Source organism: Bos taurus, chromosome 8 (genome assembly GCF_002263795.3).
Source record: "Bos taurus isolate L1 Dominette 01449 registration number 42190680 breed Hereford chromosome 8, ARS-UCD2.0, whole genome shotgun sequence".
NCBI classification, from domain to species: domain Eukaryota; kingdom Metazoa; phylum Chordata; class Mammalia; order Artiodactyla; family Bovidae; genus Bos; species Bos taurus.
In genome coordinates, this window is record NC_037335.1 from 69,865,226 (window position 1) to 69,879,325 (window position 14,100).

The 14,100-nt window shown below is 53.6% G+C and overlaps 1 protein-coding gene across 10 annotated transcripts in view; it reads left to right on the forward strand.

Moving 5' to 3' along the window:
* The window catches only part of SORBS3 (sorbin and SH3 domain containing 3), a 29,072-nt gene extending 15,699 nt beyond the window's left edge, over positions 1-13,373 (forward strand). For 7 of the 10 annotated variants that reach the window (XM_005210232.4, XM_005210237.2, XM_005210238.5 and 4 more), the window contains 12 exon segments: positions 60-113; positions 1,143-1,229; positions 1,687-1,733; positions 2,178-2,311; positions 2,532-2,584; positions 2,706-2,752; positions 2,915-3,029; positions 6,120-6,245; positions 7,715-8,023; positions 8,791-8,894; positions 9,480-9,586; positions 12,535-13,373. In XM_005210232.4, the coding sequence (XP_005210289.1) occupies positions 60-113; positions 1,143-1,229; positions 1,687-1,733; positions 2,178-2,311; positions 2,532-2,584; positions 2,706-2,752; positions 2,915-3,029; positions 6,120-6,245; positions 7,715-8,023; positions 8,791-8,894; positions 9,480-9,586; positions 12,535-12,596 (1,245 nt within the window). In that variant the 3' untranslated portion in view covers positions 12,597-13,373. 10 annotated transcript variants of the gene reach the window in all.
* The last annotated feature ends 727 nt before the right edge of the window (positions 13,374-14,100 follow it).

Sequence of the window (14,100 nt, forward strand, 5' to 3'; positions counted from 1 at the left end):
TCAAATCGTGCATTAGGGGAGCGATTTCACCCCCTCTGACTCACTCTTCCCACTCTTAGCCCAAGAAACCACTGGTAGACGACCCTGTTGAGAAGCCCTCCCAGCCCATTGAGGTGCGTACTATGGGCAGGTGGGTGGGAGTGGACACAGTATGTTGGGGGACCAGTGAGGGATTTTCTGGGTGGTCAAGGTCCCCATGACCATGGGCCAAGGCCATGGACTCAAAACTCTGACCCTCTCCAGTCCCATATGGTTTAGCTCTGTACCCCCAGCATCCAGGACAGTGCCTGGCATACAGTGTGTGAAAGTGTTAGTTGTTCAGTCATGTCCGACTCTTTGCAACCCCATGGACTGTCGTCCACCAGGCTTCTCCGTCCATGAAATTCTCCAGGCAAGAATACTGAAGTTGGGTAGCCATTCCCATCTCCAGGGAATCTTCCCAACCTAGGGATCGAACCCAGGTCTCCTGCAGTGCAGGCAGATTCTTTGCCGTCTGACTCACCAGGGAAGCCTCTGGCATACAGTAGGTGCTAAGTAAACACGTGTTCAAAATTGTGTATTCATCACAGCAGGCCGAGAAGAGACTGATCAGGGTGGACTGGAATTGTCAGGAAGTATTCTTGGAAGATGGAGCTTGGAGGCCAGGCAAAGAGAGGGGGTGCCCAGGATGGGGGTGACACAGGCAGAGGCTGGAAGGGTGTGTGTGTGTGTGTGTGTGTCTGTGTGTGTGTGTAACACTCATCAGCTGGACTGGCTGTGGGAGGGAGGGCAGGGTTGGATAGAGAGAAGCCAGGCTGTAGAGGGCCATAAAAGACTTGACAGGAGAGGAAGTAGGGAGCCTGGTCCTGAAACACATCAGGAAATACTGAAGTGTTACCCTGGTCCTAAGGGATGGGTGAGCTGGGTCAGCAAGGAGGGCCCTCCTGACACCCCAAGACACACCTCCTGGCAGGCCCAGAGGTAGTCAGCCTGGCCTGGCCCCGCCCCCTGAGCCTGCCCTTTACCCCAGCGCCTCGAGCTTTGACGTGTTGGCCATTAGGCTTCTCACACCTGATTTTCGCCCAGGCCAGCGCCCTCCACGGTATACTCCCCGCCCCCAACCTTGCCCCTGGCCCAAGTCTCTCCGCACAACCCGCCCCCAGGTCCTGCTGGAGAGAGAGCTGGCCAAGCTGAGCGCCGAGCTGGACAAGGACCTGCGGGCAATAGAGACTGGGCAGCCGTCCCCCAAGGTACCGGCCCCCCGGGGCCCTGCTGGTGGGTGCAGGAACCCCGAGCCGCGCAGGCATGGCTTTGGTGGGAGGGGCAGGCTGACGAGAGGCATCGCCTCCAGCTGCACTCGCGACCTTGGGCGACTCCATCCAAGTCTCCTCCCTTAAGTGCGGGGCGATCACTGTTCCTAGCGACCCCTAAGAGCCCTCCCTGGGCCGACTCCACGTCAGCTTCCCCTCCGGAGCCGGCGGGGTCCCTCGCCCCCGGGACCTCAGCCCCGGGGCCCCATGTCCCGGCCTTCCCTCCTCCTTCCAAACCCGCCGTCCCTCCCCCGGCTCCTCGCTCCTCCCGCTCCCGGCCCGCCGCCCCGCGTCCCTCCCGCCCCTCCTCTCCCGCTCCCCCTCCCGCTCCCTTCCCGGCCGCAAAGTTTTCCGGAGGCGGCGTCCCGGGCCTTGACCGCGCCCGTCTCCCGCACAGAGCTCTCAGGCGCCCCGACGGTCCCGGGAGCCGCGGCCCCCAGCGCGGTGAGTGGCGGTGGAGACGTGGCGCGGGGAGGGGTGGCGAGCCCCGGACGCCGACGGCGGGAGGAGGGGCGGGAGCGCGGAGAGGGGCCGGCGGGGACCCTATCCGCCGCTCGTCGGCCGGGTTGGGGGGCCGTCCCTGGTCCGCCGAGGGAAGCTGGTTCCCCGGCCCGGGGGGACTCGGGTCGCAGCAGCGAAGGGATCCTGCGCTCACTCCCGCCTCCCCCACCCCCGGGCCGCACCCTTTCCCGGCCTTGACCACTCGGGAAGTAGGACATCCTGCTGAGGGCCCGGGACCTGGGAGACGCCTCCAGAGAAGGAGGGGTGGGGTAGGGGAGATGGGGGGAGGGAGTGGTGAGGGTGGGGGGCGTTCGGGCGGGCAGTGGGGAGCCGGGTCGAGGGTGAAGCTCCAGACAGGTGGCTCACTCCTGCGTCGTCCCCGCGCAGCCCGGCCTCCGCCTGGAGCTCCAGCTCCCCGAATGCACTTTACCCGAGTTCCTCCCTGAGCCCCCACAGGATGGCGGATGGAGGAAGCCCCTTCCTAGGTCGGAGGGACTTTGTCTACCCTTCCTCAGCTCGAGGTGAGAACCAGATACTGATCTTGTTCTCACCCAGACGGCCCCCTCTGCCAGCACCACTGCTCCAGATAAGGTGGTGCCCCTGCAGAGGTGGCAGAAAGGTCACGGAACCCCCCTGTTCCCACTGGTTCCTGTCCTGGGCAGGGAGGGGGGGACAGAGCCCCATCCCAGCCCTGCCCCCCAAGACATGGCCTTCCGAAGCTGAGGCAGTGCTTCTCCACAGACCCTAGTGCCTCTGATCCAGGGGGCAGTCCTGCCAGGAAGGAAGAGAAGAAGGTAAGGGCGGGTGGGACCATCAGGGTGCAAGGAGGGCCTGGGGTGGGTCCCGGTGACCGCTCTTGCCTACTTGCGGGCTGAATGACTGAGGTCACCTGCTCTGTCCTCTCCCCCTGCCCAGAGGAAGGCCGCCCGGCTCAAGTTTGACTTCCAGGCCCAGTCCCCTAAGTAAGTACCATTCTGCCTCTTGCCTTCCCTGTGGCAGTCCCTGGGAGGACAGGACTGCAGTGTGCCCCCCTAGAGGGTGGGGAGGGATTTCGGGGACACTGGGCAGAGTCTGGAGGACCCTGAGGACTTCAGATTGCTGAATGTCCTTGCTCTGGCCTTCAGGGAACTGACTCTGAAGAAGGGTGACATTGTCTACATCCACAAGGAGGTGGACAAGAACTGGCTGGAGGGAGAGCACCATGGCCGCCTGGGCATCTTCCCTGCTAATTACGTGGAGGTGAGTGGGGGCGACAAGCAAGGGCCCTGCCAGGAGGGTGGAAGGGTTTGCAGAGACTTAGAGAATGCAGACCCCCTTTAACCAGCCAGGGAACCTCTCCAGAACTGGCTGCTCCCTCACACCTGGCAAGTTTCCTAAGACTAAAACTGTGAGCTGGGGTAGGGGCCAAGTCTCAGCCTCATTCATGCCCTCCAGGAAATGTTTGTTAACGAAAGCCTAAAGGTGGAGCCCAGACCAGGGGGAAGAACAAAAAATCCCAGTTCCTGTACTGGAGGCCATCAGTCCTCTCAGCGTCCCCCACTTTCACCACTCAGAATCCACCTCTCAAAACCTACATCTCCAGCTGTCTTTTGGGAAGAAATCTAATTGCAACTGACAAGAATATGAAGTCTGAGATGGTTCACCAGTCACATATACTTGTGTCCTCTCCTTCCTGTGTATCACCTCCCTCAATCCCCCGATCAACCTGGCAAAGTAGTAGATCACCCCCATTTTACAGATGCACTAAGGTTCAGAGCCAAGTTGTTAAGTAGAAAATCTAGAATCCGAATCCAGAGACAAGGTTCTGGGTTTGATAGATATGGGGCTATGAGTTATTGAGTATTTGCATCTTTTAAGGAATTTCAGATTATCTGATATATCAGCATAAAGTTGTTCATAATATTTCATTATTATCCTCTTAAATATTTATTTTTGACTGCACTGGGTCTTCATTGCTGCGACTGGGCTTTCTCTAGTTGCAGCAAGTGAGACTACACTTTCTAGTTGTGGTCCATGGGCTTCTCCTTGTGATGGCTTCTCTTGTTGCAGAGCACGGAGTCTAGAGTGCTCAGGCTTCAGTAGTTGAGGTGCACGAGCTTAGTTGCCCCGAGGCATGTGGTGTCTTCCCAGACTAGGGATTGAACCTATGTTTGTTATTATCCTCTTAATGTCAGTTCAGTTCAGAGGCTCAGTTGTGTCTGACTCTTTGCGACCCCATGAACCGCAGCACTCCAGGCCTCCCTGTCCATCACCAACTCCTGGAGTCCACCCAGACTCTTGTCCATTGAGTCAGTGATGCCATCCAACCATCTCATCCTCTGTCGTCCCCTTCTCCTCCTGCCCTCAATGTTTCCCAGAATCAGGGTCTTTTCCAATGAGTCAGCTCTCTGCATCAGGTGGCCAAGGTATTGGAGTTTCAGCTTCAACATCAGTCCTTCCAGTGAACACACGGGACTGATCTCCTTTAAGATGGAATGGTTGGATCTCCTCACAGTCCACAGGACTCTCAAGAGTCTTCTCCAACACCACAGTTCAAAAGCATCAATTCTTCAGCACTCAGCTTTCTTTATAGTTCAGCTCTCACATCCATACATGACCACTGGAAAAACCATAGCCTTGACTAGACAAACCTTTGTCGGCAAAGTAATATCTCTGCTTTTTAATATGCTATCTAGGTTGGTCCTAACTTTCCTTCCAAGGAGTAAGCGTCTTTTAATTTCATGGTTGCAGTCACCATCTGCAGTGATTTTGGAGCCCCCAAGTCAGCCACTGTTTCCACTGTTTCCACTGTTTCCCCATCTATGTGCCATGAAGTGATGGGATCGGATACCATGATCTTCGTTTTCTGAATGTTGAGCTTTAAGCCAACTTTTTCACTCTCCTCTTTCACTTTCATCAAGAGGCTCTTTAGTTCTTCTTCACTTTCTGCCATAAGGGTGGTGTCATCTGCATATCTGAGGTTACTGATATTTCTCCTGGCAATCTTGATTCCAGCTTGTGCTTCCTCCAGCCCAGCATTTCTCATGATGTACTCTGCATAGAAGTTAAATAAGCAGGGTGACAATATACAGCCTTGACATACTCCTTTTCCTATTTGGAACCAGTCTGTTGTTCCATGTCCAGTTCTAACTGTTGCTTCCTGACCTGCATACAGGTTTCTCAAGAGGCAGGTCAGGTGGTCTGGTATTCCCATCTCTTTCAGAATTTTCCACAGTTTATTGTGATCCAAAGTAATGTCCTTTCCTTCATTCCTGACATTGATAATCTCTGTCTTTTCTTATTCTGGCTAGAAATTGGTTAATTTTATGGATCTTTTCAAAGAAACAACTTTCGATTTCATTGATTTTTCTCTACTTTTGTTTTCAATTTCATTGATTTCTGCCTCTTCATTATTTCCTTTATTCAGCTTGTGTTAAGTTCTTTTTCTAGTTTCTTTGAGTGGTAGTTCAGATTATTGATCTGAAACCTTTTTCTCCTAAGTGTAAACATTTAATGCTATAAATTCCTCTCTAAGTATAGCTTTTACCTACAACCCACAGATGTTGATATTTTGTTTTTGTTTTTTTTCATTCAGCTCAGACTATTGTCATTTCTTTGTGGCTTCCTCTTTGACCCATCGATTGAGTCGTCTATTTCAGGCTCTTTATCTCCTAGGCATCAATAGACCTCCTCTATCCTTAAAACGATGTCCCTGATCCTGAAGTTCCACAAGTATATCCAGTATTGCATATCATCAGTCATTTACATCTTGAAATGCCGGAAGTGTTACTCAGTCGTGTCCAGCTCTTTGCGACTCCATGCACTGTTGCCCCACCAGGCAATCGTCTGAGCCACCAAGGAAGTTTTATATCTTAGTATGAACTAGTTTATTAGCATCTTGATTTTTCTGAGTAGGATGAAGTGACGAGAGCATGGGGACCCTGGGCACATGATGGGGTAAAAGTGGAGGGGGAGGAGGGACACTTGGTTCTAAGCAGTGGTGAAATGGTAGATCCTCACTTTTAGAACAGGCTACCAGGAGTTCCCTGCTCCTTGGTACCTCTCATATCCTTCTGTGCCCCAATGTAAACTCTCTCCTGTTTGCACCGCCATTGTCCACTCTGATAATGCCCACTCCACATAACTTCTGGTGAAAATTCTTCCTCCAGAAGCATTCTGGGACTGACTACCCCTGTGCCCTGTGCTCACTGCTGGCTCCCCCCAGGCTTGTGTTTGGTATCTGTCTCCAGTGTGGTCTGGGGACAGACCTTGCTCATATTGCTTCCCCAGGAGCCCAGGTCTGTGCCCAGTTGATACCCAAGCTGAATCACATGTCCTCTCTTCCTCCAGGTGCTGCCAGCAGATGAGATTCCCAAGCCCATCAAGCCTCCGACCTACCAGGTGCTGGAGTATGGAGAAGCCGTGGCCCAGTACAACTTCAAGGGGGATCTGGAGGTGGAGCTTTCCTTCAGAAAAGTACGCTTGGCCAGGGGGAAAGGGGGGTGGGGCAGGATAAGGGCAGCTGAAGACATAGGTAAATGTGTGCAGTAAAAATATTCTTTAAAAAAAAAATCAGATATACCTATTTTCACTAGTGTTTCAGATTTTTATTCTCAATCTCTTTGGATATATTTCCCTTAATTGTGCCCATTTTAATTTATTTACTTTTATTATTTTTTTTTGCTGCATAGGCTCTTTGTTGTGGCACGCAGGCTTCTGTTACAGCACGTGGGTTCTAGAGCATGTGGGCTCAGTCGTTGTGGTGCTCAGGCTCTCTAGTTGTGGCATGGGGGCTTGGTTGCCCCACAGCATGTACAATTTTAGTTCCCTGACCAGGGATTAAACCGAGTCCCCTGCATTGGTAGGCGGACTCTTAACCATTGGACCATCAGGGAAGTCTCCTGTCCATTTTTATTTGTTTATTTATTTTAATTTATTTGGTTGTCCTGGGTCTTAGTTGCAGCATGTGGGATCTAGTTCCCTGACCAGGGACCGAACCTGGGCCCCCTGCATTGGGAGTGCAGAGTCTTAGCCACTGAAACACCAGGGAAGTCCCTTGCCCATTTTTAAAATGTTCAAAACTTCTAGAGTAGTTGTGCTTTTTCTCAAGTTGCAGGTTGGTAGGCTGTGAGGATCACATCAGCATTTTAAAAATAATAGAATGGAAGTCTTAGAATACCTTGCATGTAGAAAGGGTATTTCATCCAACTCTTAGACAGGTGTGTGTGTGGGTGGGTGGGTGGGTGTACTGGATTGATATTACAACATATTCTTTTTACTATAGATAATGGTTCAGAAAGCTTGAAAAATGTTGAGACTTCCCTGACAGTCCAGTGGTTAAGGCTCTGCACTTCTAATGCAGGCGACACAGGTTCTATCCCTGGTCAGGGAATTAAGTTCCCACGTGCAATGCAGTGCAGCCAAAAAATTCAAAAACAAAGAAAAAAAAGAAAATGGAGTAATGCCCCAGAAAGCAAGGGAACTGGTCCCTCTTGGTTTATTTTGAGGGCAAAGGGCGTGAATGCACCTAGTGAATGTTGCCCTGGAAGAGCTGGCCTAGCGAGAGAGGAGGAAGGGGATGGCTGGATGGAGAGAGGTGGGAGCAGGAGGGGGGCTGGAGACCGTCCTTCCTAGGACAGCCCCACTAACAGTAGTCAGTATGTGGGCTTGGGGACACACCAGCTGTCCTCAGGGAGTTTGTTTTTGGATGCGGTGATGACCTCCAAGGTGGAGGCAGGAAAGGACCCAGTCATGGCAGTGGTGCTAACACCTGCGCGGTACTCCTTACCAACCTGCCATGGAGCTGTGTGACCTGTATATAACCAGCTGGTGCCCTCCAAGCCTGATCCCTCCATGCAAGGTGTTAGGTTACAATGACTCTGCACCCTCCTGTGCCTGGCAGCCAAGGGCCTGCAGATACTACCTCCCTCCCTCTCTGTGACCAGGGGGAGCGCATCTGCCTGATCCGCAAGGTGAATGAGCACTGGTACGAGGGCCGCATCTCGGGCACCGGGCGCCAGGGCATCTTCCCCGCCAGCTACGTGCAGGTGACCCGGGAGCCCCGGGTCCGGCTCTGTGATGACGGCCCCCAGCTCCCTGCATCTCCCCGCCTGCCCACCGCCCGCCTGGTCTGTCGCCCCAGCTCTCCTTTAACGCCACGCAGCCCAGCTGACCCCACTGACTGGGGGGTCCAGACCTCCCCCCGCCGCACCGGCTTCTCCCTCCCTCCCCAGGAGTCCAGACCCCAGACCCAGGTAAGGTGACCTGCCTCAGACCCGAGAGTGAGCCCTGCTCCCTGTGCTGTATTCCCCGTTCCTGGGAGGCTCTGTGTTGTGGAATTCCCCCAACTGCTCAGGATAGTCTAGTGGGGTGACTGAAGAGAACCTTGTGTTGCAGTCCTTGAGGACCCCAGACCCTGGAGCTGCAGCCCAGGGAGGCAGGGGTCTCTAGATGGGACCCCCAAACCAGCACAGGCCTCCTGACCTTCCAGAGTCCACTCTTGGGATTTACCTGTATCAGCGTCTTGGGACAGGGTGTGCTGGGAGCCGGGGTGTCTGCCATTCACCTGCTGTGTGACCTTGGGCAGATGACTTACCTTCTCTGGGTTTGGGTTTCCTCACTTGTAGAATGGGGACAGCGAGTCCCACTGCAGAGGGTGGTTAGTAGGAAGTAGCTGATGGGCAATGATGGCCATTGGTCGTCATGCTGACATTGACCACAGACAAGGGCATGTGCTCCTATGTTCATCCCTCACTCAGCAAACTGTTATGGGCAGATAGAGCCCATGCACAGGACTCCTCCTGCTCCCAGCTCTGTGCACACGTACAGATCAGCCACCTCCCCTACCTGGGCCCAACTTCCCAGTACCTGTGAGGTTACAGTCAGACAGGTCTCCCTGTACTATGGGGACTGCAAGATGAGATGAGGCAGCGTGGGATGCTGTTCCTGGGGAAAGGGGCAGGCCGGTTCATGCCTCCTTCCTCATGTTTGCATGTGCCCACCTGCCCTCCTATGGACCCAGAGTCTCAGCACCCCCAGGTCAGCTCTGTCCCATCCTGGAGGCTCCAGCCATCCCCCGGACCTGGGGACCTCATCCTCTACCACCAGCGAGATACACTGGACCCCGTGAGTACCATCTGGGACGCTTGGTCGGGGTTGGGGGCTACTCCACAGGCAGTGTTGAGCACATACTAATTTACTCCTCCCTACCCAGGATGGAGTTGGGAAATTTCTCCTAAGGAGTGCTTGTCCTTATAGTGCTTACGGGTGATTTTAGTGGGGTGTGTGCGGGGCAGGGGGTGCGGGAGTGGGAGGACACTTGCCTGCAGTGTTCCTGACCTGTCCCTCCCAGCTCTGGGCCTGAGAGCAAGCCTCCCACACTGGGCACCTCTCCCCTCCATCTCTCACTGGGTTTCCAGGGCTGAGGTCAGTGTGGGTGTGTGCGCAAAGTGGAACACAGATTTGAAGGCATTGAGAGCTCAGGGGAGGTGGAGTGTGGGTGATTAGGGTTTGGAGAGCAAGGAGCAGGCCTCGGATGGAGGCACTGAAGCTGGAAAGAATCGCCATGCCCAGAGCTGGGCCAGAGACTAATGGGAGCATGGAGGGACCTGGGAAATTCCAAGAATGTGTCCACCTTGGTTCGGGACTAGCCAGGCCTGGTCTGGGGAGGGGTTAGGGTCCTGGTGGTTGCTATGGCAATGTTTCCTGTAGGTACCGGGCGATGTACCAGTACAGGCCCCAGAATGAGGATGAGCTGGAACTGCGGGAGGGGGACCGTGTGGACGTTATGCAGCAGTGTGACGACGGCTGGTTTGTGGGTAGGTGGGCCTGGCGGGCAGGCTGGGGACAGGTGCATCTCAGAGTTCTAGGGGACTGAGCTGGGGGACAGGCCAGAAAGGGTATCTCAGAGTCCTGGGGGGAGGGCCTGGGGGAGAGGCCAGAAAGGTTATCTCAGGATCCTGTGGGGATTTGAGTGGCTGCTCCTGCCTGCCAGGACTGGTTCAGCAAAGATTCATGGGCTGACCACCTCCCACCCTTCCAGCCCAGCACTGGCTGCTTTCCCAAAGCCAGCACTCTGTTGTTCTCATTCCCTGAAGAAGGGTGAGGCCTGGGAGGAAACCAGACTTGCTCAGGGTCATTGTTGAAGCCAGTGGGACTCAGGGATTCCTGACCCCCAGGCCTCTGTTCCTTCCATCATACACCTGTGTCTGGGGAGCAGTCCTTGGGTGGGAGGGTTGTGGGGGGACTTGTCTCCTGAGACGCTGAGCCCTTGGTGGAGAGGACCAAGTCTCACACCTGTGTGTCCCCACCCCCACCACCCAGAGCTAGAAGCTAGCTCTCTCACCCCCAAGAGAAGAGAGAGGAAAAAGATCTGAGCCCTCAAGGCTGACTCAAGGGCAGCTCAGGCAAGGACTAAAGCAGGAAGTCTCAGGTTGGCCTTGGCCTGGTTCACGGTGACCACTCAGCATGCTTTTTTCCCAGAGTGAGCGGGTCAGGTCCAGGCTGCAGCTTCAGGGGATGGGGTCATCCCTAGAGAGCAGTGAGCATCCGGAAGCTCTAGCTCAACAGGCTCCAGGGCCTGAAGGGTTGCGGGGGTACCTTGGGAGGAGTGGCCACAGGAGTGACAGCCTTCCTCTCTCATCTGAATCCAGCACCTCAGTGCTGACCACCATTCTGACACACCAGTAACTATGAAGCACCAGCTTATTAAAATGGGGCTTCCCAGGTGGTGCTAGTGGTAAAGAATGCGCCTGCCAATGTAGATGTAAGAGATGCGGGTTTGATCCCTGGGTTGGGAAGATCCCCTGGAGGAGGGCTTGGCAACTCGCTCTGGTATTTATGCCTGGAGAATCCCATGGACAGAAGAACCTGGCGGGCTATAGTCCATAGGGTCGCAAAGAGTCAGACACAACTGAAGGGACTTAACACACACACACACACACACACCACACACACCCCAAACACACACACACACACAGAGCTTGTTAGCAGTCCTTTCCTTGGATGGGTGGGCTTGAGGGCACATTCTTTTTTTTTCATTTACAAGTTTTATTCCATGCAGTTAACTTTTTGTATCTTCAAAGTCAATTTACTTTAAAAAATTAGTATTTCTTATTCATCATAAAATCCATCCCCCTCCCCCAAGGAAACCAAATTCATGGAAGGAGTAATTTAGGTCTAAGGTGTTAGTTGCTCAGTTGTGTCCGACTCTTTGCAACCCCATGGACTGTAGCTTGCCAGGTTCCTCTGTCCATGGGATTTCCCAGGTAAGAATGCTAGAGTGGGTAACCATTCCCTCCTCCAGGGGATCTTCCCAACCCAGGGATCAAACCTGGGTCTCCTGCATTGCAGGCAGATTCTTCACCATCTGAGCCAGCAGGGAAGCCCAGTTGTCAATTTTTTGGCTACACCACACGGCTTGTGGTATCTTAGTTCCCTGACCAGGAATAGAACATGCATCCTCTGCATTGGAAGCACGGAGTCTTAACCACTGGACTGGGGGCAGCTGAAATAGGTACTATAGGTTTGTGACAAAGGCTTTGTAGCCCACCATGCTGTACATATATGGCAAAATGGCAGCACTTTGTGCGTGAGTGCAAAGTCGCTCAGCTGTGTCCAACTCTTTGCAACCTTATGGACTATACCCACCAGGGTCCTCTCTCCATGGGATTCTCCAGGCAAGAATACTGGAGTTTGTTGTCATGCCCTCCTCCAGGGGGTCTTCCCGACCCAAGGATTGAACCCTCATCTCTTACGTCTCCTACATTGGCAGTCGGGTTCTTTACTATTAGCACCACCTGATCAAGTTCACCTAAATGAAGTCTTGGGGACACATTCTAATTTTAGTCTGTACACTTCTGCATTTTTTTCTTTTTTTACAACTCCTATTAAAGATAAGAGGAAAAAGTACCACTTTTGTGGAATAAGCCCCAAGGGCTTTTTTAGAGGGAAGGTTGAGAACAGTTGTCTTCTCAGTTACACTGGCACATTTCAAGTGCTCATCAGCCACATGTGAGTATCATTTTGGACAGTGCAGATCAGGGAAGGCTTCCTGGAGGAACTGAGGGAGGCAGTGGAAGGATTTGGGGAGGCAGAGAGGAGAAGGGAGGCCCTCTAGGGAGGGGAAGAGTATCAGTAAGGCCTAGGGGCAAGAGGGCCCTCAGCTGCTCACAGAAGTGGGTGGCTGCCTGAGGGGAAGGGACGGTCAGAACTTTAATTTAATTTTATTTTCCTGTAGCTCCTAGCATTTCTCTTCCTCTACCCCAGGACACAAATTTTGGGGGGTTGTAGTAGACAGAAGCCTGGATTTTGGTCCCGCTTCTACCTCTGAGCAGCTGAATGCTTTGGGGGAATTGACATGGCCTTGTCATATACCTTACCTGCCCCATCTCTAAAATTAGGGTGTCATACTAGACCAGTGAGATTCCTCCCTACTTAAGTTCTGTGATTCATTCTCCTGCTTCCTTGCTTTCCTGAGGGGTTATTCAGGGCTGTGTGCAAAGTTATGCACAGTTGGTTGAGTGCTCAGATTCGCCCATCATTATCAACATCATGATGCGTGGCTGGGCCCATCTTGGAGGCTTCTGCTTCTAGGGGCCAAGAGTGAGGAAAAGTAGACTCCTCCTTCCCTGGGACCTGGATTCCACCTGCAGTTCTGGGTACTGCCAGCAGAGGGCAGGGCTCTCACTTCCCCACCACCACCACTAGCTCACCCCATTCCTGTTTTTAAAAGTGGGGAATGTTCTTTCTGTCTTTCCTCTTTCAGGTGTCTCCAGGAGGACCCAGAAATTTGGGACATTCCCTGGAAATTATGTAGCCCCGGTGTGAGTGGTCTCCGTGGCAACTCAGAGCCCACCCAGGATGGGGTGGGGAACAGAGCACTTATGGGAGGGAGAGAGGACCCCCCCTACACATACCCCTCCCCCAGGACCTGAGCTGCTGGCATCTGCAGACAAGCCCAGCAGTCTTTCCTACAGAACCTCCCTTGAAGCCCCCTGGACTGATTCCCACCCACGACTCACAAGCATTCCTCTAACAGCCCTTTTATTTCCTCCCCTTCCCCACTCCCCAAATATAGAGGTCTGCTTTGAAGTGGAGACTGTTTCAGGCCTTATTGAGACCAGACCCCTGAGTCCCCCACCCCACTATGGCGTTTCCTTTTAACAGGGACCGGCTCCCAGCTTTACCCCCATGGGGTTCCTCTAACAAGAACCAGCTTCCTAACCTAATAGAGACCAAAGGCCGCCTGTGCCTGGAGGGCTTTCTCCCTTGTCACTGCAGCTTGCTTGCCATCCTCTCTGCCTCCCTGCCTCCAGCTGGGCCTGGGAGTGTGGTGGGGGATGGACACGACTCTTCCTTAGTATTTGCTGCCTGGCAAGAGGTCTTGCCTGAAGGCTCCCTCTTCCCAAAGGCTGCCAAACCCTGTGCCTGGGCCGTGCTCATCATTCCGGCTGCCTTGGTGCCCAGGAAGAGCGGGGCTTCCAAGGACTGGCCTGTCCCAGATGTATTCCAGGGAAACGGGTATGTGCTGTCCTCCTGCCAGCCCAGCAGCCCTCAAGTCCCCCCTGGAAGCAGAGAATGTAAAATAAATCTGGGTACCAGGGACCTTGCCTTCCTGTCCTTTTTCTTTGGGTTATGGTGAGGGCTCCTCCCTCTTAGGATTATGGGAATTCTTTCTGCCGTAGGCTGATCTGGGAATCAAGTGGGATGTGAATGAGTGAGTGTGTGTGTGTGTGTGTGTGTGTGTGTGTGTGTGTGTGTGTGTGTGTGAAAGGGAAGGCTGGAAAAGCACCATCATTATCTCTAAAGATCTCAGGTCTCAGGAAGGATTGGGCAGCCTGGAGGATCTGGCAAGCTGTGCTGAGAGAACTAACATCACAGGGAGCAGGGCAATACCTGATTGTGGGGAGAAACCAGAGATGGGAGCGGAAGGTGGCCTCATTTGCAGCAGTTTGATCCTGGAGCTGCCATGGGGTTGCTGAACTAGACATTTCTGTTTGCTCTGCTCCTCATGTTTTCTTTCTCTGGGCTCTCGTGTGTTTGTTTACTTTCTTTTTTGGGCTTGGGTTTTTGAGCAATCGATGGCAGGAAGCTGGGAGTGGTGGAGCACAGCTAGCCAAGGCCAATCTTCTGGCCCGAGGACAAAGTCCTGGGGCCTGGCGGTGCCTGAGGGGGCACAGTCTGGGCCTGGCTGCTCTCATTAGGAAGGAAAGCTCCATTCCTTGGCCACTGCTGAGAGATGAGCCAAGTGTAAGGTGCTACCTACATGTTTGATGTAAGCATCCCAACTGGCAAGTTATAGGTCTGTTTTACAGCAGGAGAGACTGAGGCA